This window comes from Astyanax mexicanus, chromosome 25 (genome assembly GCF_023375975.1).
Source record: "Astyanax mexicanus isolate ESR-SI-001 chromosome 25, AstMex3_surface, whole genome shotgun sequence".
Taxonomy (NCBI): domain Eukaryota; kingdom Metazoa; phylum Chordata; class Actinopteri; order Characiformes; family Acestrorhamphidae; genus Astyanax; species Astyanax mexicanus.
In genome coordinates, this window is record NC_064432.1 from 13,602,577 (window position 1) to 13,628,264 (window position 25,688).

A 25,688-nucleotide genomic window follows, 5' to 3' on the forward strand; every position below is an offset into this window, starting at 1 on the left:
ACAGCATAGGTTCTGAGAAGTGGTCTGTGGTCCCCACCTGCAGAACCACTCCTTTATTGAGTGTGTCTTGCTAATTGCCAATAATTTCCACCTGTTGTCTATTCCATTTGCACAACAGCAGGTGAAATTGATTGTCAATCAGTGTTGCTTCCTAAGTGGACAGTTTAATTTCACAGAAGTTTGATTTACTTGGAGTTTTATTGTGTTATTTGAGTGTTCCCTTTATTTTTTTGAGCAGTGTATATATATATATTATAATTATGAAGATTTTACTGAGGCCAGTTTGAAATGATGACAGAATGCCCTGAAATCAGCTCGCACACACCCGACCTCTCTCTTCCTCTGTCACGTGACCCCGCACGGTCGCGCGCAAGGCACAGCAAGTCTTCAGCACAGCACGCACGGCTTCACAACACGCTTCTCCCCCGTGTCCCACCAGCCAGTTAACATACACATCAAGTAAAATCCTACCGTTTGCCCTCTAAAGCCAACGTGAAATCATTTTGTTGTGCAGTAAAATGTCTCATTCAGCACCAAACTACAAAGCATCTTTAGCCGACAGGTCACCAGATAAACTAGCCGCTCTAGCCCAAATCAATGATAGATAACGTTTTTTTATAATGAAGTGTTTCACTTGTGCTAAAAAGTGCCCTTTTCCCCTCTGAGCACTTGCCCCCCAAAATGTCTGTGCACGCCACTGTATCACATGTATTATCACATGTACCAGTGCATATACTAACACACGTACATCACATCTACTATTGTATATGCTTTCACATGTACTATCACTTCTACTACAGCATGTACTACCTGATGCATTGTCGCATGTGCCAGCACATGTACTATTACATGTACAATCACATGCATCATCACATGTGCTATCACATTTATCATCACATGTTTTATCACATGTTCTACCACATGTGCTACCGCACTCAATATCACATGTACTATCACATGCAATATCACATCTACTAACACATCTATTATCATATGTATCACAGCATCACATTTAGCATCACATGCACTATCATTATTAATGCATGTATAGCCACGTGTATTGCCACATGGACTATCACATTTCTTATCACATGTATTATCGCATGCACTATCACATGTACCATCACATGTACCATCGCATGTACCATCGCATGAACTATCACCTGTACTATCACATGTGCTATCACATCTATGTGCTCTCACATGCTTTTTACAACTGATGTCACGACGCAGCTTTTCAAAAACACATGTACTATCACATTTCCTATCACATGTACTGTCACATGTGCTGTCACATGAAGTATCACATACTTTTGCGTGTACTATCACATGTACTATCAAATCCTCAAACCCTACTCCTCAGTTCTGACAATTTATGAATGCATGTTGAAAGTCACGATACATCCACACATCAACAGACTTCTACCTCTAATAATCTGGCTACGAGTTACCAAGGCGATGGATGATGTTTGTTAGTAACATGTTTGTTAAATAGGTGAATTTCTATCTGGCAAACAAGATAAGATTAATGTAATGTAGTATCAATAACAGCATGTTACTAATCTGCAGCTCTGCAATCTGCATCTCCTCAATCTCTTCAATATCACTACATCCCCGAGAGGAAGTCCTGGACTGAGGCTCAGAGTTACTGCAGGAGCAGGTTCACGGACCTGGCCTCCATCCTGAGCTCTGAGGACGTTCAGCGCTCCACTGAAGCTCTGAGGAACGTCACAGAAAGAGCCTGGATCGGCCTGAATAAAACCTGGGGCTGGTCCTCCACCACCGGCCCCAAATACCTCACCTATAAGAACTGGAACCCAGAGGAACCGGACTACAGCCGGCCGGAGAAGATGTGCGGAGCGATGCAGGGAAACGGGAGGTGGATCAGCACCGACTGCAGCCTCCCTCAACCGTCTATCTGCTACAGATCCAACTCACTGCTCGGTAAGAGTTAACCCAATAAACCTCATTTTATTACAATTAATCAATCAATCAATCAACCTTCATTATCACTCAGTAACTCACTGTTCAGTAAGAGTTAATACAACCCAATAAACCTCATTTTATTACAATGAATCAATCAATCAACCTTCATTATCACTCAGTAACTCACTGCTCGGTAAGAGTTAACCCAACATAAACCTCATTTTATTACAATGAATCAATTAATTAACCTTCATTATCCCTCAGAAACTCACTGCTCCTTAAGAGTTAATACAACCCAATAAACCTCATTTTATTACAATTAATCAATCAATTAATCTTCATTATATCACTCAGAAACTCACTGCAGTTATTAACTATTAACCACTTTATAATATGTTGCAGTCAATTTAATTAGGAAGAGAGAAAAAATGCTGTGTTTTAAGTGTGTAATAAGTGGGGGTGTACGCTCGGTCCGTCTCTGTTACCAACATAGAAATGACAATACAATATCCTTGAATCCTTGACTGTTGCAAATAACAAAGACATTATTATATCTTTAATATATCTATATATATAATAGCAGCTTAATTTCTCAATTCTGTAAATTATAGTTACACCCCAACAAATTCCCCCAAATCTTCTATTCTAGACCAAACTCTTATATTGATATTATTAAAATCTCTACTAGCAGTAAGTAACTTTTACTGTTGTGTAATGTTAAGATATAATTTTAAGCCATTTACACCACTAATATAAATAAATTACAATTTTGAAATTTTATTATTTACATTTAAATATCAATGATGTAATGTTTAATGATTAAGAAGAAGAAGTTCAATTAATCAAGATTAATCACAAAATATTGTTGTTATTAAAGCCATTATTTTAAACAAGTGATTTACACCACTAATATAAATATGATTGCATTATAAAATATATTATTTTTTGGTAAATATCCATTATTAAACATTTAAGTTTGAAAAACTCATGGAATATCTTTAAGATTTTGATGGATTGACACTGCTGGTTAAAGACTTTTAATGAAGAACAGAACTGGTATAATTATCTTTTATGATTATGTATTTGTTAGGTCTAATTCCTCTTCCTAACTCGTATTATATAACTGAGGTGAGGTTGAGCTGGTCTGAAGCTCGGAGTCGCTGCAGAAGTTTCTACACAGATCTGGCGATTCTGAGCGGAATCTGGGAAAACTCTAACGCCCAGAGACTCCTGACCCCGGACGTCCCGGCCTGGATCGGCCTGAGCAGGAACACCTGGAGCTGGACCAACCTGAACCCGTCCCGCTTCAGGAACTGGCTGAGAGAGGAGACCTCCGACCCGGGACACGACTGCGCTCTGATTAATCCCAGCGCCCTCTACAGGTGGGAGGAGGAGAATTGCAGCACCACCCTGCCCTTCCTCTGTTACAGTGATGACGATCAGACCACGGCAGGTACGCTTTAAAGCAGCCGCCTGTAAGATTCATCATTTTATAGAACTGAAAGCAGTAGTGTTCCTGTGTTACAGAGATGATGATCAGACCATGTCAGGTGCGATTTATCATTTTATATTAACTGTTTCTGTGTGTGTGTTTGTGTATTGCTGTGTGGGTGTGGGTGTGTGTTTATGTGTGTGTGTGTTGTTGTGTTACAGAGGTGACTGGTAGGAAGCAGATCCTGAGTTTAGAGCTGCAGTCTGATCAGGACATTAATGATCCCGCAGTAAAAGAGGGAATTTTACAAAAGGTCTGAATCTAAAACTTTTCAGATACACTCTCTCAGAGACCCCCCTCCCCCTTTAGCAACCACCTAGCAACCACTTATCACCCCAGCAACTGACATGGATACCATAGCAACCACCTAGCAACCACCTAACAACACCATAGCAACCAACATGGATGTCATAGAAACATCTTAGCAACCACTTAAAAATACCAAACACAACAACATGGATACCATAACAACACCTTATCAAACTACTGGCAACACCTTAGCAACACCAAAGCAACCAACACAGTAACCATAGTAACACCTTAGCTACCACTTTACAAACCCAATAACAATCAACATGGATCTCATAGCAATACCTTAGCAAACAACTAGCAACCACTTATTAATACAATAGCAACCAACACTGATAACTTAGCAACCACCTAGCAACCACTTAACAACATCAAAGCAACCAACACAGATACCATACCAACATCGTAGCAACCACCTAGCAACCACTTAACAACACTATAGCAACCAACATGGATACCATATCAACAACTTAGCAACAACTTAACAACACCACAGCAACTAACACGGACACCATGGCAACACCTTAGCAACCGCCTAGCAACCCCTTAACAACGCTATAGCCACCAACATGGATACCATATCAACACCTTTGCAACAACTTAACAACACCACAGCAACTAACACGGATACCATAGCAACACCTTAGCAACCTCCTGGCAACACCTTAGCAGCTTCCTAGCAACACTTTAGCAACCATCTGGCAACCATTTAGCAACACCACAGCAACCAACACAGATATCATAGCAACACCTTAGCCACTACTTAACATCTTAGCAACCACTTATCAACACCATAGCAACCAACCAGCACAACACACAGTAACACCTCATACACCACCACCATGCTAATCAGTGCTAATCACTGCAGTGCTGAGAATAATGGCTGCATTCTGTAGAACTGTATCTGTAGGTGATCATATTACAGCTGAAGGTAGTAAAATGATGAACAGAAGAGCGCTGGAATAACGGAGATGATAATAAACCACCGGTTCTGTTCTTCAGATCCAGCAGGAGCTTCAGGATCAGGGGATGGAGGGGAACGTTACGCTCACATGGAGGCTGAAACCTGATGGAAACGTCTTTCAGAAGAAGAAGAGCAGAGCACAAGATGAGCTGTGATAGGCTGAAGTGTTCTAGTATCATATGTGATATTTACTGTAATGTAAACTTCATGAAAACATACAGGCAAACGTAAAGTTTTCTGCTATTTTCTTATATTATTGTCCCATTCAAAATGTGTCAAAAACTTAAAAATAACCCTTCTGTTAAATTCCAGAATTGTATGGAAAAGTGTGCTCATTTGACTGTATAGGTTGTTAACTCAAAGTTATGCCAATTTCTTCACAATTTTTTTCCAGTTCGGAATTGGGATAGATGCATTAAAGGGTTAAAAATAATGTCATGGGACATTATTTCATCTTGTTACCTGTCACTTCAAAGATTAAGAAAAACTGGTGGGGAAAAAAAATCCACTATGTGCTTGTGGACCCCTGTTTCCATCTAGACTATCACACATTTACACACATTCAATTTAATTCACAAGTAACAGGGAACAATATAAGAACATTTACCAAGGTTTTGAAAAGGTTCCAGGAAGGTTAGCCTGTAACATTACAGAAATAATGTTCCAGGAACGTTGAGAAAACATGTGACGCCATAATGGTTTTCATCACATCGTTATAAGAATGTTTCTCACACATGTTCCCAGCTACTATAGCTTATTAATGTTATGGACATATTAAAAGTAAATAAAGATATTTTTACACTAATAACAGTCTTTACAATGTCATATGTTACTTTACAACATGTGTAATAATGCCCTGCTAAGTGCAGTTCAGCCCCTGACCTAGTCTTAGAGTCTCTGTAAAACACCAAATCCACCGGAGATCCTATATAAACCTATAGTTACACACAGAGGTGGGTAGTCCAGATCCAGAAAGTAAAAATCCACCCCGGGATTTTGTTGGCTGAACCGCAGCAGAGGCAGTTGGAACAAACAACACTTTTACTTTCTGGACCTGGACTACCCACCTCTGCTTACACAAGATAGCTAGTGTTAACTATTTCATTTGTAAATAATAAAACAGTGAGATAATGGGAAGCTCTAAATATTTATTAATTAGCTAATTTACACTGTTTACTGAATTCAGCTATTTACCAAGTTAGTGCTTGAATTCCAGGTACCTCGTTTACCTGTATTTCACAAAAAAACAAGAAAAGGTAGATTTTAGCGAAAGGACACCTTTAACAAATAAAAAGATCATCATATAAGATGAACAAAATGTTTACTAACCCCCAAATTCAACAATATAAAAAATTATATTTCTGGCAAAAAAAGAACAAAACTCCATTAAATACAAAAAAGATTTTTCTAATAACACACAATAAAAATAAGGGTCCTTCAATAAGTAATGATTAAGAGATACTGAGTCATAATTATTTGATAGTAAGTCAAGATTATTAGACAGTAAGTTTTTTTTATCTCATAATGTTTTTAAATTATGAGATACTATTTCATAATTACAAGGTACTAAGTAATAGTTACGAGATACTGAGTCATGATTATGAGAGAGTAAGTAACAATTATGAGATAGAAAGTCACGAGATGGTAGGTCATAATTATGAGATGATAAGTCATAGTTATGAGATAGAAAGTCACAATTATGAGATGGTAGGTCATAGTTATGAGATAATGTCATAATTACAAGTTTAAAAACTTCAAATAAAAATATTTTAAGAAGATCCAGAAAACTTGACATATTGAACGCTCTAACAACGTTACCTGTAACATTATTATAAAGTGAGTCTTGTTATAATAATAATTCTTACACTGAGATTAATAATGACTGAATAAACTGAATTTTACACACTTATTCACGGCTATGTTCAGTTTTTTCGTGCTGTTATTTAAAATTGTACATTTATTAGAGACGTATGTTAAATGTTGTAGAGATTTAGTTTGCAGTGGATCTCTGCATTCACATTATTTATATCTGAATTGCTGTAAATTCCACTGTGTGTGTGTGTGTGTGTGTATGTGATTTGTTTGTGTCCACACTGTGATTTCACTTTTATCACACACTAAAGAAGAGTGCTAAACTCTATTTGCTAATAAAATACATTCAAATAATTGTCGGTTCTGTGTATCTTAGCAACGTTGTTGAATCAGCAACATTGTTTTTGCAACTTTTTGATTCACTTAACATTTTAGTATTGCTTGCAGAGAGTAACTCAACTCAACTTTATTAACTTGGAATAAATTAATTTTTTTTGAAGTAAAATTGGATATATGGAGTGTATATATATATATGTATATATATATATATACATATATATGTATATACTGTATGTGTATATATATATATATATATATATATATATATATATATATATATATATATATATATATATATATATATATAACCATATATACATTTAACACATTTAAACTGAGACCTTTTAGTTGAATCAACTTATAATAACTGGGTTTAGTCGGTTGCCTGTGACACATTTCTGGAGTTTTACTTGTTTATCTTGGTAATAGAAAACACAGGTGCTCCACTAACTGAATACAACCTAGACAGATGCCAACAGTCAGCATTGGACACGGTCTGGTAGCTGCACCCTCAAAATAGCAATCCACCAAAGTCTGAGTGCATCTGGCTCTTAAAGAATAATGCAAGAGACATGCAGATTGGTTTATTTCATGTTATGCCCAAAATTAACCACACTCATGATTAATTAAGAGAATTAGTACATTCTTTTTGCGTGTTTCGAGCTGCGTAAGGTGCACTTTTCCAGTCGTTACGATAGCAAAACACAGCAGAGGAGACTGAGCTGCTGGTTCACACTGTGAAGATACGCCAGCAGCTCATTTAAGGGAAGAGCAATGTTATTTTATTCTTCTTTATTCTGTTTATTGTTGAGTTAAAAGTTGTGTTTGTGCTCTGCAGCATGGTGCACCTATAGGAATGAAGTCTGACTGTTGACTGTTGTCAGGGTTTTAATAAGTCAGTTGAGCTCCTGTTTTCCACTGCCTAAATAGCAACACACCAGATATTTACCTGAACACACCTCATTTCCACCACATTCATCAGTGTTGGGAGGGTTTAAGCAGGGGCGGATTTTAACATCACGCAGACCACGCAATTGCTGGCCAAAAGGTTGGCAAAAGAAAAACGGAAAAAAACAAAAATGAAACGCATTATTTGTTTTTTTGTTTGACACCAAAGAGACACCGTACATGCAAGTTAAGCTAGGCGAGGGTCTTATCTCAGCGGTGGTGATTGATTGAAGGTTTGATTGAAGGTTATTTGCCTAGTGATCTTTTGTTATAGTTTTATTATTGACCCAATCAAGTTGGATACTCTACAGATAGGTGACACATTTTAGAATCATAAAACATTTTTGCTTTAATTTAATCTCCTTCTGCTATTACCAAACACAATTCTGGTTGTGTTTACATCAACATAATACCATCTCTGACAGTGTGACAAAAAGCTAATCAATAATTTTGAGTATATGTATGTATACTCTTAACTCACTCCTAAATTTGACATACAGTAACTGCTCAATCAAATGAAATGGGTAAACATTCGGTGAAGAACATTGGTATTTAAATTGTGTGAAACTGACAGCAGTAAATACATAATTCCTGCTATTTACTTACTTAGAAGTATTTTGTTTATCAATAGCATAGTTGCTGTGAAGTGTGGACAATAGTAGAATCACAGTTTTGAGATATCACTGTTATCATTCATTTTAACACAGCTGAAAAGTGCTGGAAAAAATTAAAAATGGGCCTTGAAACGTGCTTGAATTTTACCCTGTAAAAGGTATGAAACCTTAATATAGCATTTTGCTATACAAAAGAATCCAAACTTCCAAATCCGCCCCTGGGTTTAGATAGCAATGAGCAACACAACCTGCCTGGCACAGGGTATACTATAGGGATCAGAGTATGATATGTGGATACAACATTAACTGTGTTAAAGGAAGCTGTTCAGCACCTTTTTAAAGTGTGAATTTCTATTAATGGGTGTTAGGGTGGTTCTGACTCTGATTATAGTAATAATGTAAATATACATTTCTCCAAATAGATCTGTTATAAATGCATGATCTATGATTAAGGTTACAGTTATTTCCATGTTTTCATTATTGACATATTGTCTTTTACTGAGCAGTCATGATTAAAATCTGCTGTATATTTATTCAGAAGGTGTTTTTAAATGGGGGGGTGGATCTCTGAGATGGCACATAGTAACCAAACTCACGAGGCCGGATTAATTATTTGACTACATTTTCTTAACAAATAAAAAGTAGCGCTGTTGTGTGATGCTGGTCTGAAGAGTAAGACGAGTTTATACAGTAGCCTCTACAACTTTAAACACAGATACAAATCAGGTTTTACATAACAAAGGAAGCATCGCACTGAGCAGCAACTTTAACATTTAAATATCTCAATCCAGCATCATCTCCTCCTCAGAGTCCCTGACACTAAACCAGGGCTCTGTTTAGAGCACCCGATACCCTGTACATAAAATCTCATTTAATGTTAATTTATTATATATAATTTATTATTATTTTTATTAATAAACAGTAAAGTGATTTATGAGACTATGAAGGAACACATTAGGAATCATGTAGTAACTTAAAAGTGTTAAACAAACCAAAATACTCTGTGAAGAAGCTTTTAGGTGCTCTTATCTGGAGAGCTGTTTGTTAACTTGTGGTTTCTGAGGCTAGAAACTCAGAGGAACAGAGGAAACTCTCACTCTTCCTTTCCTGCGGCGGTCCTGATTAGGGCCAATTTCATTATTCTAATGTTTTTGATGTTTTTTGCGGTGACTGGACTTGAGGATACTTTCAAAGTTCTTGTAATTTGTCTTTTCGAATTAAGTGACCTGGATGGATTAGAACATTACTCAAATATTCACTATTCACTGTATACCTGTTACTCTTGAACTCTTGATGAGTTCAGCACAGCTGTTAACTGAAAACCTGAATTCAAGGTGACTCTACCTCATAAAACTGACTGAGAAAATTCAGCAGAGATGTTCAAAATGGATCATCTAAACAAGAGGAACTAATTAGAAGAAAGTAAAATATATAATCTTGTTTGTTTACAAAATTTTGTTTACTAAATAATTACATATGTTTTTCTTCATAGTTTGGATGAGTTTAGTATTAATCTACAAAGCAGATCATTTCAAAATAATTGTAACATGGAGGAGGCAGGATGCAAACGCAAGTCAGTTTTATTTTCCATTTAACAAAACTCAACAAAAAACAAAACACTATGAAATAATATAAAGAAAAGGTAACTAAAACAAAACCAAATAAACCAAAAGACTGAAGCAAACAAGCAAAAATAACAAATAAAGAAACAAACTACATAAAGCAAACATGGAACACTTAAGACAAAAAAACATAGCAGAGTAACAGGACACATTCAAACAAAAAGCATGACAGCTAACAAAGGAGCACATGGGGTATTTATACACAGGCACATACTAGGGACACCTTTGGAGGTAAAGAGGGGGCGGGGTTACAAATGAGAAAGGTGATAACACTGATGACTAGGGCAGGGCTAGGGCGGGGCTATGGCGGAGACAGGACAATAACAAAACAATGCCATGTTCTCAAAAAAGCATGGCTGGGGACACAAGACAGGAAAACAGGGCAGGAGCACAGAAAACCAAAAAAGGGAAAAGCACAGGACAGACACGACAGGATAAGGTGTGACAATAATGAAAAAAAGCTGTCAAAATTCTCACTGGCACTGTATGTTATATAAATATATATATAAAAAAAAATAGGTTTATAATGTCTGTTTGTGTTCTTGTGGTGTGGAGTGCAGTTAATAGTGAACTGATTTGTGAGGCAGTTTGAGTTACATAAGACCCTCCATGTGTTAGTCTGGCAAATAGCATGTAAATTCAGAAAACAGTTTCATGAGCAAATACACAACCACATGTTTCCCTGTGTGATTACTAGCATAACTTATTTTAGAGTTTAAACCATTATTCTGCTATAATACAGTATACATTACTCTGTGATAATAAAAAATATATAATTGCTATAAAATAATAAAATACATTATTCTGCTATAATATTATACACTATATTACTATAATATAATAATATAAATTATTTTTTTTATAAAATAATATATATATATATATATATATATATATATATATATATATTCTTATACATTATCATGCTAGAATATAATAATATATATTATTTTGCTATAATATAATAATATAATTATTATTACATGTCTGTGCAATATGGAGTTACTGAGTTGTACTTAAAATCATAAATAAATTAAGTAAATAAAAAATAAAATACATAAATATTATGTGCATTTTAAATGCTTTTCCTCTTCATTTAAAAATATCTCTATTGAACCCTATAAACACATCAAGCATGAAAAAACCCATCGATTAATTTTCTGTAAAATCAGATGAAAGAGGTTGATGTCAGGAATCATTTGCTTCTATGAATTGTTTGGAAGCTCCTTCATAATTGTGATAACCTGCATAGAACCACCCTGACTCCACCCCTCACTTGTGAACCCTCACCAGAGCCCCGCCTACTAGATCTTTTAGTTAAAGAAACATTTCTGGTTGAGAATCTCAGACAGTATACAGTAAGATTAGTCAGCAGACTTCATCTGAGGGAGGGATCTGTACCTACTGTTCGTGGCGAGTCAGCAGACGAAGGGGTTTAAGAACTTTCAAATAATGAGTTTTGTGTTTCTATTGTAGTTAAGCATTAACTAACATTAATCTGTGGTAGGTAAACGTTCAGTGTAAACATGGGCAGCAACAGCTTATTGGCTGTATAAAATGACCGAACCCTTAAACAGCTCATTCTGAAAGGGACTGAAACTGGTATAAATAGAGCTGGGAGATTTTTAACTTTATCTCTTTATGTGAGAGAGATTTAGTATAAAGAACTTGTGAACATGAACATGTTTTGTATAAAATATAGACTTATTCTATTCAACTCTTCTGAAAACAGGTATAATATGTCCTCTAAAAGTAACATTCCCTGTAAGAGTGATAGTGAGAGAGTGTTACTCTGATGGAAATGGAAATATCTACAACTTTTCATTCTAATTTCACCCTAAATCAGAATTTCCCTCTCTTCTCTGTTTGGATTTCACTCTCTTTGAGCGAGGCCGGGTCTTTGCATGAGGTTTGCCTGTATTTAAATAAAGAGGTAGGCGTCTCGGGGAAAGAGCCTGATGGAAATCAGTCTCCAGCGCCGTGCTGTTGTAAATTCTGCCCATGCGTTGGTCCGTACCGTTCAGCAGGAAGATGCAGAGATTTGCATAAGATAAGACGTCTGGTTTGATAAGATCTCAGCAGCCTGGTGAGACTATCAGAGGAAGAGGAGATACTGAAGAAGATCTGAGAAGAGCTCGGGGATTAGGAGAAGCAGCAGGTCTGGTCCTCAGCCTCCTGTGGATTACAGTATGTGCTGTCTCTTTCATTTGCATTCTATTGTTATTGGTTGGACACTTTAGGACATGATGGGCTGCATGGGGGCATATCAGATATTCTCAGATAGAATATCACTGACACAATTCACTCAAATTTAACTGTATCTCATAAATTTCTCTACAATAATTACATACTGACATAATGCTAAAGTTACATTGTTTTAGAGTATCAAACTAATTTAATATTAAATATAACCTAAATATAAAATTTTTTTTTAAATTATAATTTCATTTATTAAGGGAAAAAGCAATCCAAACCAACCTTCTGTATATGTTTTACTGCTTTAGTTTAAAGTGTTTAAAGACTTTCTATATTTAACTATAAATACTTGGTTTGCAGAAAAAAATGCATACATGTTTTAAACATAATTAGTTATTTTTATCACTTAAACAAACAGAAAACTACAGTGACTCTGTGAAGAGAGGATGCAAATGTCATTGCATGAATGTGGGATTAATTACAGAGTTGTGTAACCACATTACATAACCTACGTTTAGCACGTAACCACGTAACTCCAATTCTTTTACAATTCATTACAATTTCTTTTATTCTAGTTGTTCTTTTATCATGAGGCTCATCATTCTCTCTCTACTGTATTTATCGGGTGAGTGCAAAATTATTTTATCTTCTTTACTTTTATTTCATTCATTTGAACCATGAAATTACCTAAAAATAATCATTTACCTGGGTGATTTGCCAAAGAAAAATAAAGTAAATGTGAGTTTACTAATAATCTCTTCATCATAGAATTTCACACATTTTACATATGTAACAAAATATGTGGTCTTTTCAATAAAATACACTCTAAGCCTGGATAAATTGAATTTACTTAAATAATCTGAGGTATTTGTTGGCTATTTTTTATTAATGTAAATTAGATTTAAAACGTTGCTATTCTGCCAAAATGTTAAGATAATTAGCATGATGTATTTTTGTTTTATCAATTACTTTGCACAATAATTGTAATTTTAAAACCTAAAATAATTTTTGAAAATGTCACATGTTGTGTAAAACAGACTTAATTTGTTCGTACAGCTCTGTCATGTGCTCGAATTGAGAATGATCTGAAAAGGCTTTGTGGTAATTTTACAAGAAATGTCCCCAGTTTTGCCGTTGGGCAGCAAAACTAACAATTTTAAAGCAAACTCTGCTCTAAACAATACAATACAGTTTTATTTTTGTGGGTAATAGAGGGTCAGGAATGATACCTTAATTCAGTTTTTTTTTTCAAAAATGTTTTTTCCTTACACTGTTAACCAACAAGTAGTTTGAACTCAAATAAATTCAGTCCACTTTACGCACAATTACATATTTCAAAACATTACACAACTACTTGAGTTCAAACTAACTGTAGGTTTACAGTCTATCAGCACTTTTTTATATAACTTTATTTTAATTTTTTTATCCCATTTTCTTCCCAATTTATACGGCCAATTACCTAACCCACTCATTAGGACTCCCCCTATCACTAGTGATGCCCCAACACACCAGGAGGGTGAAGACTAACACACGCCTCCTCTGACACATGTGAAGTCAGACTCCGCCTCTTTGGTCGGGTAGCATCACAACGCTCAACTCAGAGGAAAGCTGATGTATCGGTTCTGATACATCAGCTCACAGATGCAGCCTTGTGCTGATCCACATCACCCTAGGAGTGATGAAGGGAAAGAGCGCCATCTACTGCACCCACCCAGAGAGAACAAGCACAATTATGCTCTCTTAGGGCTCTGGTAGCCGATGGCAAGCTGCATGATCAGGATTCGAACTGGATCTATAACCCCTTTTTATCGGTATTATTCACTGATGCCTGGAGTAAATATGTCCACGTCAGTTTAACCGCAAAAATACAAAAATAGTAGTGTTAGTAAAAACACAAATGAATGGATCGCTGGCTCGAATCCCGTTAATGCAGCTTGCCCTCAGCTGCCGAAGCCCTGAGAGAGCACAATTAACATTGCTCTCTTTGGTAGTGCTTTTACACACAGATGGTGAACCAGCAACATTCTGGTAGGTGAACTTAAATTTAAAACAACCAAAGTAGGTTTTAGAACCAGGAACGTTTGTTTGCAGTGGGATGTGAAGAATACTAGAGTTTTCAGTGTGAATTGTGACTGCTTCTGTTCATTGACGCTGTGCAGCGCCCTCTGCTGATGACGTATAATGTGACAATTTGACGGTTCCACTAAAACTGGTGGAAACATGGACTGGTTCACTGAAAAGCACCACCATTCTGGTTCAAGAACCAAAGTTCTTCTGGTGCAAAAGCGCTATGAATGGGTAGCTGCCGGAGCCCTGAGAGAGCACAGTTGTCCTTGCTCTCTCTGGGTGGGTACAGTAGATGGCGCTCTTTCCCCTCATCACTCCTAGGGTGATGTGGATCAGCAAAAGGCAGCGTCTGTGAGCTGATGTATCAGAACCGAGTCGCTGCTCTTTCCTCCGAGTGTTAGCGCTGTGATGCTACTCGGCAATGCTGCAGCAGCAGCTCAAAAAGAGGTGGAGTCTGACTTCACATGTGTGGGAGGAGGCGTGTGCTAGTCTTCACTCTCCTGGTGTTGAGGCATCACTAGTGAAAGGGGATATGAATGAGTGAGAAAAGGGAGAAAAGTGTGGTTAAAAAAAACACAAATTAATGAAAATGAGAATGAATCTATTGTGCCCGTTAGGTGTGTTGAGCCTCAGTGATGGTTCACAAGTTTTAATACTCTCTACTGTTTCTAGCAGGGGTTTTCCCAGGGGTCCTCTCTGCTCCACTTCCTGTTCCTCACCTGTATTATCTGATCATGACTCCAATGACCTGGAACAGCGCTCAGTCTTACTGCAGGAAGAACTATGAAGACCTGGCAACCGTCACCAGCGATTCTGACTGGACACGGCTGAAGAAATTAGGAACAAACAGTAAGTTTTTCGCCACCGCCTGGATCGGACTCTACAATGATATCGACAGCTGGCGCTGGTCCTACAACAGCGCCCCTCTGAAACTGAAGAAGTGGTCTGGAGCAGAGCCCAACAACCTGGGAGGGCATGAGTCCTGTGGTGCAATGGACATGTACGGATACTGGTGGGACTTAGACTGTGAGCTTCTAAAACCCTTCCTGTGTTACGATGGTGAGTAAACTTTCTCTTATTCTTAAATGAAAAGGAAACATACATTATTATACCTGTTTTTACACAAGTTAGAAAACTCACATAAAGATAAAGATCTCAGCAGCTCTACACTGTAAACCCAGAAGTTGTTTGAACTCAAACAAATTAAGTCTGTTTTACATAAAATTGGATATTTCTAAACAATACTCAACTATTTTGAGTTAGTTGAACATTCTTGGGCACATACACATTCAAACTGAGATCTCTGAGTTGAATCAACTTATAATAACTGAGTTTAGTCTGTTGCCATTAACAGCTTCTTTTCCATTGGCTTCTGTCACAATCGATTTGCATACTGGGTGTGTCCCCCAGTTTGTAGCACTCACCATCAGTGTGTAGTGATTCCCCCTGGGCTACCTTAGGTAAACTTGTAGATCATATATTACGATTAAATGCTTGGTCTCTGTGTTGTAGCTGTAGAACAAGCATCATTTACTGAGCTGCAGTGACTCTGTGTTCTCACTGTGCTCTCAGTTCTTTTAATTCGTTACTATTTTCTTTCATCTACTTTTCTAAGAGTATTTTAAAAAATGTTGAATGAAACCGGAAAGAAGACTAAATACAAGTTCAGGAAAATATGAATTTTAAATATATATGTATATGTATTTGTTAAGTTCATTGTACTTTAAAATTATATTACATGAACTTAAAATTTATTAGGTAATCGGTTACAACAAAAGTTTTGAGTTTAGTCAACTTATCGGGTTTTACAGTGTACAATAAGCATATGTTGAGTAAAAACAACTCTAGGTAATCATTGCAATAAACTTAAACAAATAAGTGTGCAAAAGTTACATTAATTTACAATGTTAAGTTTCAGCTACACCACATTTTGAGTGTCAAGTACTTTTGGTTTGTCTGTTGAACTTAAAAATTAAAGTTTGTTTAACTCCATACAGTAATTACAAATTACTAAAAAAAATGAGTTTTCAAAACTTAATTCATTTGAGGCAACGAATTACCTCAAATGATTTGAGTAGACTTAACTTATTAGGGTTTACAGTGTATTCTCACCAGTTTCAGCCCCTTTCATCTGCAAACTTGCCCCAGACGGTAGATACAGATCCCTCACTCAGAAGAAGTCTGCTGGCTAATCCTGCTGTGCACTGTCTGAGGTTTTCAATTTTTTTACAGTATTTTACTGTATTTGTGGCCACTTATACAATTATTCAAACTGAGACCTTTGAGTTGAATCAACTTGTATAACTTAGTAATAGTTTAGTCTGTTGGAATTGACTGCTTCTTTCTATAGGCTTATTTCTATATTCTATCATTTGCATACTGGGTGTGTCCCCCAGTTTGTGACTAACACTCACTTTCAGTGTGTAGAGATTTCCCCCAGACTACCTTAGATAAACTTGTAGATCATATATTGTGATTAACTGACTGGCCTATATGTTGTAGGCTGTAAGAACAAGATACTAACTCCGGACAATAAAATTGAAAGCAATTAATACAACAAAAAACATAAATTAAACAAACAAATTGCCTCATATTATAAAGTAAATTTAAAGTAAATTCTGCTTATCCAAGCTTAAAATGCAGGCTTTAGGACACAGTTAGCATTTGGACACTTGGATAATAATTAAACTTCATAAATTAAATTGCTTTGAGCATAATAAAGAAATCTGGTAAAAATCTGCAGAGAGCCTCATGATCTCATGATCATTATCAATGGAGAAAAAAGCATCAGTTGTTCTGATATTAGTGAATCACTAAAATGACTCATTCTAGTAAAGACTGGAGGCTGAAAACAGTAAAGCCCCTGCTTACCTAAAGAGTTAATCTGAGCATGTGCAGTAGTGCAGTAGAGCAGAGTAGTTGGCTCAGCCTCAACTAGAGTTGGACCCTTCAATTTGTAAATTTTGCAAATTATTTATTGACACCAACTTTTAACAAGAAATGGAATAATGATAGTTGAGGTGATTAGTTTGCTATAGTTTATAATGCAATTCAATATTTATTGTTCAGCTGAAAATCACATTAAGGAGAACAATTTTAACTTTAGTTTTTAAGTGTATGTTTGACTAAGAACTCATTTAAAATTCGAACATACATGAATGTCTCTTGAAGCTTTTTCGACTTCATTTTGGTCCAGAAAGCTCCAGAAATACGCCCCTCTTGTACGAATGCGCGGTAGTTTCATTGTTGCTCACCCGTCTGAGTGTTTTTTATTCAGATGTTGTTTCACTGAATATAAAGTTGCATGTTGCATAATAAAAATGCTGCTTTTTGTTTTTGGGGTGACAGTTTTTATATTTCATGTTGTGCTTATGTGTATTTTTATATTCACAGAACATAATTAAACCAATGCTTTTTTTTACAGTGTACATGTATTATGGGTAACACTTTATTTTAAGGAACACAAATTAGGCACTTATTAAAGTCTTATTATTTGCTCTATTATTTGCTCATTTACAAATGTCTTAATGTAAATGTAAATGATCTATTCACTACTTATTAGGCTTTATTCTGTGTTATGTGTCTGTCTGTGTTATTGTGTTTTTGGTGCTTAATCAGGGGTCTGTTATGTGGAAATGATTAATAATGGCTGTATTAGTTCTTATGGTGCACTATAAACAGTTATGTTACATCAGAAAACAGTTACATTACAACAGAAAATAAACCTGCTTGAATTCAGTAGAGAATAAATGTGCTAAAATGTGTTTTCTGTTATTTCATTCAGACAACTGCATTTTTAAAAAATTACCTTCTGTACATGGGAAGTTAAACACACAGTACTTTTTAGTGTGCAATTAGTGAAGAACAGAAACTCACTTTAGAATATGGTGCACTTCCTGGTGTATTAGTGATTATTAAGCTCTTATTAGTTAAACTGTGATAGAGATTGACTGATTAAATGTTTATTTTGTACTTATTAGTCTCAAATTAGTGAAGAACAGAAACTCACTTTAGAATATAGTACATGTCTATTAGTGACTTTTTTAACTTGTATTAGCTACATTTTGATGGCGGTTGACTTATTAAACGTTTATTTTGTGCTTTTTAGTGTCTAATTAGTGATGAACAGAACCTCACTTTAGAATATGGTATTCTTGGTGTATTAGTGACTTATTAACCCCTTATTAACTCAATAAACTGCAGCACAGCCATAACCTTACCAAACTCACACAGATTAAACTGCTGCCGATTCTACACTAATAACATGTAATATTAGCTAATAGTGCCAACATAACATAACAGGGTGCACCAATAACACTTACACAGAATAAAGCCTGATAAGTAGTGAATAAATCATTTATTCAAAAGGCTTTATTAGTCAAATAATAAGACATTAATAAGCTGTTAATTATGTTATTGTGTGTTATTAAATGATTATACTGTATCATTATTATGTTTTTGGCAGCAAACTCCACCAAAAGATTCTTCAGCATCACTGTTCTGAAGTCGTGGTCGGACGCTCAGGCGTACTGCCGCGAGTTCCACACTGACCTGGCAACCTCCTACAACGAATCAGATAACCTGATACTGAAGAACCTGGTCTCAGGGCAGTGGAGCGCCTGGTTCGGGCTGTTCAGGGACCCGTGGAAGTGGTCGGATCAGAGCAACGCTTCCTCCATTAACTGGGCAGTGGGAAGTCCTGATAACTCAGGAGGATATGAGAACTGTGGGAGTGTGACCTACAGTATCATCACTGATGTTCCCTGCAGCGGCTTCCTCCCATTCTTCTGCCACACTGGTAAATCTTCACTGATACGATATTTACACTAGCGTATTAACACTACACAGCAAAAAGGCAAGTGTTAGATTCACTCCCACAGAGTTGATTTTAACTCTTTTTCAGGGTTTATATAGCTCCACACTCTTTGGAGTTAAATCAACACTTTCAAAATAGTTCAACATTTAACACCTTGCCAGAGTTCCTTTTTAACTCACATTTGTATTTCTTTAACTTCCTAAATTGTTACACTAACACTGGAAAGAGTTAAAAAAAATTATAAACGAAAAGAAGATTAGTCAATTAATATGACTTTTTATTATTTAATTATTATTCAGGACAGGTTAGTGTGTAATTTTTCATTGTATTTCTTAGAGCATTACCAACACTTTATCACAATTTACTGTACAAAGGATGGTAACTTGCTCTTATAGCCTACAATATATTGGCTAGACAAACAACCATTAAACATAGTCCCCAATATAACACAATACCCAATGAAAGGTAGCCCTGGTGGGCAAGATTTCACACTGATGGTAAGTTGGCACACACCCATTATGCAAATAACGTGTTTAACTGGGCGGAGTTTAATTAAATCTCTGTGGAGTTGGTCAGTATTTATTGGGTTTAGTGGGATTAACACTGAAATATTCAACTCTGTCAAATAACTCCAACACTGAAAACCATTTAACACTGAAAGAGTTAAAATGACACTTTGAGAGTGAAAATCAACTCTCAGCAGTTTAACTCTGAAATTTAAACTCTCAGCTGTTTAACTCTCCTGTTTTTGCTGTGTTCACTGTAAACCCGTATGTAGTTTGGACTCTGATGATTTAAGTCTGTTTTACATAAAATTTAATGTTTCTGAACATTACTCAACTATTTTGAGTTATCTGAACATTTGTGGGCACATCCAATACATTGAAACTGAGATATTTGAGTTGAAACAACTTACTACTTACCAATAATAGCTGAGCTTTTTTCCATTGGCTTCTGTCACAATCTATTTGCATACTGGGTGTGTCCAACAGTTTCTGACCGACACTCACCATCAGCGTGTAGTGATTCCCCTCTGGGCTACCTTATAGGTGGGGGGGGGGGGTGAGTGCTGGCGGAATAATTCAGGTGAGAAAGACCCAAACGAGCAGGTGCTCAAGCAACCTCCGCCCCCCCTCTGCACATGCCTGCTGCAGATGCTAAAAATCTCCCACTGTGTGTATGTGTGTGTGCGTGTGTTGGTTCATCCTCTGAGAGATTTTTCTTGAGGGTTGTTTGTTGCTTGCATGGGAACCATAGCATCATTATTATGATTGTCTTAACTATTTATTGATTTGCGGGAGCAGGACTATATGTTAATGTGATCCTGCCCCCGCATCGCCTGGACTGATTAAACTCCCGGTCCTGCCAATAACAATTCAGTTCTGTCCAGTGCCACAAGATATTTTGAAGGGTCCCACGATTCCCGCGGGAGTGCAGACCTCTACAAGTAAACTCAACTTATCAGGTCTTACAGTATAACAAAAATAAAAAAAATAAATCAACTGTAGTTTAATTAGGAAGCAGAGAGTCCCATTACACTGGTGTTTAAAAGTTTGTAAAACCCTTTAGAATTTTCTATATTTCTGCATAAATATGATCTAAAACATCATCAGATTTCCTAAAAGTATTACTTAATCCTAAGGGGTAGTGTACATGAAACTTGTTTTCAATCAATGAGATGATGATCAGGTGTAAGTGGGCGGAGCCTGTTTTATTTAAAGAACAGGGATCTATCAAACTCTGCTCTTTATAACACACGTTTGTGGAAGTTTCTTTATCATGAAGCATAAACAAATTTTGAGATTTCTGAGGAGCTCAGAGAAAGAGTTATTGATGCTCATCGGACTGGAAAAGTGTAACGGAGAGGAGGCAGGATGCAAGCGCGAGTCTTTATTTTCCATTATTTAAACTAACAAAAACAAAACACTAAAAAACAGAGGATAAACTAAAAGATGAAACAAACAAGCAACAATAACAAATTAAGAAACAAACTACAAAAAGCAAACCTGAAACTCTGAAGACAAAAAACACAGCTGGTCTGAGGTTAAACAAAACAGATAAGCAAGATCTGAGTAACAGGACAAGATCAGACAAAAAGCGCGACAGATAACAAAGGAGCACATGGGACACCTGTGGGAGCTAACAAGGGGGCAGAGTTACAAATGAGACAGGAGGGGTTACAGATGACAAGGCGGGGCTAAGGCGGAGACAGGACCAAAACACAACATTAGCACATGGCTGGGAAACATGACAGGTAAACAAAACAAGAGAACAGAGGACAGGAGCAGGAAGGAACCAAAAAAGGAAAGACACTGGACAGACACAGGCTAAGGTGTGACAAAAAGATTATTAAATCATCTGTAAAGAGTTTAGACTCCACCAATCAACAGTCAGGCAGATTACAGTCTACAAATAGAGGAAATGTAAGACCATTGTTAGCCTCCCCCAGGAGTGATCTACCAATAAAAATCACTCCAATAGCAAAGGGTGTAATAGTCAGCCCCAGTGTAACTTCTAAGCAACTGAAGGCCTCTCTCTCTCTCTTTCTCTCACTTTGTTAATGTTCATGAATCCACCATCAGGGGAACACTAAACAATAACGCTGAGCATAGCAGCGCTGCAAAGCCACTGCTCTCCAAAAAGAACATTTCTCACAATCTACAGTTTAAAAGATCTCGTGGATGAGCTAAAAAGCCATTGGAAGAAGGTTTTGTGAAAAAATGAGTTTAAAATAGAACTTTTTGGTTTAAAGTAAAGTGTTGTGTTTGTAGAAGAAAAACACTGCATTCCATCTTTAGAACCTTATCCCATCTGTGAAACATGGTGGTGGTGGTAGTATGATTGTTTGGGCCTTCATTGATGAAACAATGAATTTTGAATTATATTAGATAATTCTAAAGTAAAATATCAGGTATCATTGTTCATGAACTGAATCTCAAGAGAAGGTGAGTCACCATTATAGCAGTGGCATTAAATGAACTTAAAAAAAAAATAAATAATAATAATAATAATAATTGTTTATCGCAATAAGTAACAGGACTGAATCCAGCACACTGGTTACATTGATTCTGTAAATGTGTAAATGACCCTTTCTTATAGTAAATCACTCTATAACATTAGATTCAATCTAAATAAATAATACACTGAATAGTGAATAATACATTTCTATTTTTGGGTATGTGCTTATGCTACTCTGCACAATTGGCCATCCTTTCTCTTGGTGGATTGGCTGTTCATTTTTATGCGAGTATAAGTGAGTATAAATGTGCTTTTATTGTCTCAAGGAATTAAAATAGATGGTTTATTTGCATTTTTCTGATTTACATATTATTTTTTTTGACTAAGACATTTGAACACTGCTCAATTCATGCTTACAAAACTTCTGATATAGACTTTTTTGTGTTTCTTTCTTTGTGTTCTTTACTTTCTGAAGTTCCACCGATGACGGTACAAGATGTAGTGAAACTGAAAGTGATATCTGGTCTGAGTGCTGACTCTGGATTGGAATCATCTATTTTAGCATTGGTGAGTTGGTGAACTGAAATTATGGTCTAAATGAATAGAAATTCAGAAAATCCATTATTTGAAGTGATCAGATTAATGACAACATTTGTTTTTTTGCAGTTGCATGTAAACATACTGATATGATGAGCTTTTTGAGGTTTGGTATTTCTGGAACTGCTGATCTTGAGGGTTTTCAGCCGAACAGCATCTACTGTAGAGTTTACTCTATGATCAGGGGTCGGTTTCCCAAAAGCTTCGTAACGCTAAGAACTTAGTAAACTCGTACTTAAGATTGATCATTAGTTAAAGAGTGTTTCCCAAACCCATGCGTAACTAAAGTACTACGTAAACTCGCTCGCAGATTAACGAGTAACCTGACCCAGTCGTTATTCTTAACGTTCTACTTAAAGGGAATTATGCATGCAGATCACCACCTTAAACACCAGGTAGTAATGTTAGTAAAAAAACTCGTCCTGCCCAGTAACAGCAGTGTTTGCTCCGTTCATATGCAGCTACACAAATCTGAACAAGCTTTCTGAATATCTTGGTGACGAGACGCATGCCACACATTTAGAGTTTTATTTTCTATGGGAGCCCAGCTGAACACATGAGGTTTATTTAGTAAGTGGGAGAGGAGGAGCTGCTGGGTAAATCAGCTGTGTGGGGTTTAGAGTGAGGGGCTCGGGGGAACCAATCACTGCTCAATAATATAATTTATTACAAATTGTTTCCCCAAATTATTGTCCCATTTGTCTGTTATTTGACAAAGTGTAATACATTTCGCCATTTTCAAGTATTAATTTTTATGTCTCATCTCGTTTTCATCATTAAAAAAATAGTCAACGAAGAATTTTTGTCATAGTTTTTGTAAAAGAAATTAGAACTGATATATATTTAGTATATTGTCTGTACATAAAATGGTACAACTGTAAAAAACTAAAAACAAAAAAAACAAATCAACTCTCCATGTTTTTCAGATCTGGGAGGAGCTGAAGAAGCATGGGATGGCAGACAACACTACGGTGACACTGAGGCTGCAGCCGGACGGGAACGTTTTTCAGAAGGTGGAGGAAAGTGTGAACAGTGAGGACACTGCTGCAAACAAAATATGTAAAACTTAAGTGACTTACATTTTCTACAAGAGCTTTTATTTAATCCATAATGTATAAAATCCATCCAGTCGAGTAGAATCCTATGGGATATTTATCTTACAAAAACAAGCTAATATGCTTAGCTTTATACTGCTTTATACTGTTTTATATAGCACGTCTTTTCTTACTGGGGAAAATCACATCTGAATCCTGATGAATAAAATCTGGGTGATTTATCACAATGTGTGAGATTATTAAAAGCCATAAATATCAACAACCTTCAATACCCCCTTACTCTACAAATTCATATGTGTCTGCAGATTTTACACACAATTCATGTTTATTTTACTGAAATTCTAAAGGAAAATCATTTACTGTGACTAAGTTTGAATCTCACAGGTAATGCTTTTGCTTTTTGAAACTGTAATTATGGTTTAGAATTATGGTGTGTGAAAGAATTGTGTAGTTTGGGGTGTATTTGTACTTTTTTGTCTTTTTATTGTGTGTATACGTTTAATAAAGTTTACTATGTGTTTAAATAAAGTACAGCATACAGAATAAATTAATGATCTGAATTTAAAAAGTTTAGAAATGGGAAATAACCAGTGTAGAACACATGAACCAGTATTAATATGTGTAGCAGTTGTGATGTTGTGCGTTTGATGCTCATTGCTATCTTACACCCCGCCATCAGTGTATTGTCACTCCTTCCTCCTGTCTGTTTTAAATAGCAGCAGAGCTTCTGAATATATTTACACTGATGGGCGTGGTGGTCTGGAAATGAGGTGTGTTCAGGTACATTTCTGGAGTTTTACTTGTTTATCTTGGTAACAGAAAACACAGGAGCTCCACTGACTGAATACAACCTAGACAGACACCAACAGTCAGACGTTCATCGCTATCTTGGCAACACAGGCACCGAGCTCAGCGTACACCCACACATGAAAATACAGCAGCACAAACCCAACTTTGTTGGACATGTCCAGGTAGTTGCACTGTTAAAATAGCAATCCACCAAAGTCAGAGATCACCTGACTCTTAAAGGGAATGATGAGCAAGAGACACTGATTGGTTTATTTCACGTTACATCCAAAATCAACCACACCCATGATCAATTGATTAATTAAGATATTTAGTGAATGCCTTTTGCAGGTTTTGAGTTGTACTTTTCCTGTTGTTACAATAGCAAAGACACACTGACATGCTCTAAATCAGGCTTGTCTACAGATGGCTAAAATAGGGCCCTCGATTCAGAAAGCTTGCTGCCGATGGCCAGAGTGTATCAACATCTAAAATACAACAAAACCTTACCAAACCTCACCTGCACTAGGGCTGGGCAATATGGATCAAAAACTATATCTCGGTATTTTTTCTAAATTGCGATATACAATATATATCTCGATATTTTTTTCATCCCATAAGGTAATATCAAAAAGATACTTTTGAGACAAAGCTGCATGTTCCAAATTTTATATTGGTACTTTTAAAAGTCAGTGCCATATCCTGTATATTAGAGTAGCCTCAACAACCGAAAGTCATTTCAAATTATACTAATTATAAACATTATATATTATTATAACATATATCATAACATTATAACATACACATATATATATATATATATATATATATATATATATATATATATATATATATATATATATATATTAGACAATTCCTCAAATAAAATCTTTTTTGCACTTAAAGTAGCCTAAAAACAAGGGATAAATAAAAAATTACATTGTGCGTTTGGAAAAAGAGCATCTAAAATGCTTAAGAAAAAATAAATAAAAAGTGCAGTTTGAGTTTTCTGTAAATCTGGGCTGAAACGGTGTCAGGTCTATTCTCATACACATGTGAAGGAGCTGATTGGTCAGTTCAGGTTAGAGTGAGTGTGTCTGCTGTAAAGATCAGTGTTTAGTTCAGTGGAAATGCTTCAGGACATGAGACGTGCTGCTGCTTCGCTGAAAAGTCGGGTTCTGCCGTCA

The 25,688-nt window shown here is 36.2% G+C and overlaps 2 protein-coding genes across 2 annotated transcripts; both read left to right on the forward strand.

Moving 5' to 3' along the window:
• The first annotated feature begins 347 nt into the window (after positions 1-347).
• LOC103041122 (macrophage mannose receptor 1-like) lies at positions 348-6,086 on the forward strand. Its single transcript, XM_022662757.2, has 4 exons — positions 348-1,944; positions 3,017-3,379; positions 3,580-3,671; positions 4,730-6,086. Exons 1-4 carry the CDS (start codon positions 1,851-1,853, stop codon positions 4,844-4,846), a joined length of 666 nt encoding a protein of 221 aa, XP_022518478.2. The 5' UTR covers positions 348-1,850; the 3' UTR covers positions 4,847-6,086.
• A 5,965-nt stretch (positions 6,087-12,051) lies between these two features.
• On the forward strand, positions 12,052-24,243 carry LOC111191670 (macrophage mannose receptor 1-like). The gene is made up of 6 exons (XM_022667213.2): positions 12,052-12,213; positions 12,798-12,847; positions 14,965-15,348; positions 18,755-19,087; positions 22,539-22,630; positions 23,587-24,243. Exons 2-6 carry the CDS (start codon positions 12,811-12,813, stop codon positions 23,728-23,730), a joined length of 990 nt encoding a protein of 329 aa, XP_022522934.2. The 5' UTR covers positions 12,052-12,213; positions 12,798-12,810; the 3' UTR covers positions 23,731-24,243.
• Positions 24,244-25,688: the final 1,445 nt, after the last annotated feature.

What these genes read in the sequence shown, in the direction of transcription:
- LOC103041122 (XM_022662757.2), top strand. Translation starts at nt 1,851, where the DNA reads ATGTGCGGAGCGATGCAGGGAAACGGGAGGTGGATCAGCACCGACTGC. An exon ending in CAGATCCAACTCACTGCTCG is followed by an intron (nt 1,945 to 3,016) that starts GTAAGAGTTAAC and finishes TGTATTTGTTAG; the next exon opens with GTCTAATTCCTCTTCCTAAC. An exon ending in TGACGATCAGACCACGGCAG is followed by an intron (nt 3,380 to 3,579) that starts GTACGCTTTAAA and finishes GTTGTGTTACAG; the next exon opens with AGGTGACTGGTAGGAAGCAG.
- LOC111191670 (XM_022667213.2), top strand. Translation starts at nt 12,811, where the DNA reads ATGAGGCTCATCATTCTCTCTCTACTGTATTTATCGG. An exon ending in CTCTCTACTGTATTTATCGG is followed by an intron (nt 12,848 to 14,964) that starts GTGAGTGCAAAA and finishes TGTTTCTAGCAG; the next exon opens with GGGTTTTCCCAGGGGTCCTC. An exon ending in CCCATTCTTCTGCCACACTG is followed by an intron (nt 19,088 to 22,538) that starts GTAAATCTTCAC and finishes TACTTTCTGAAG; the next exon opens with TTCCACCGATGACGGTACAA.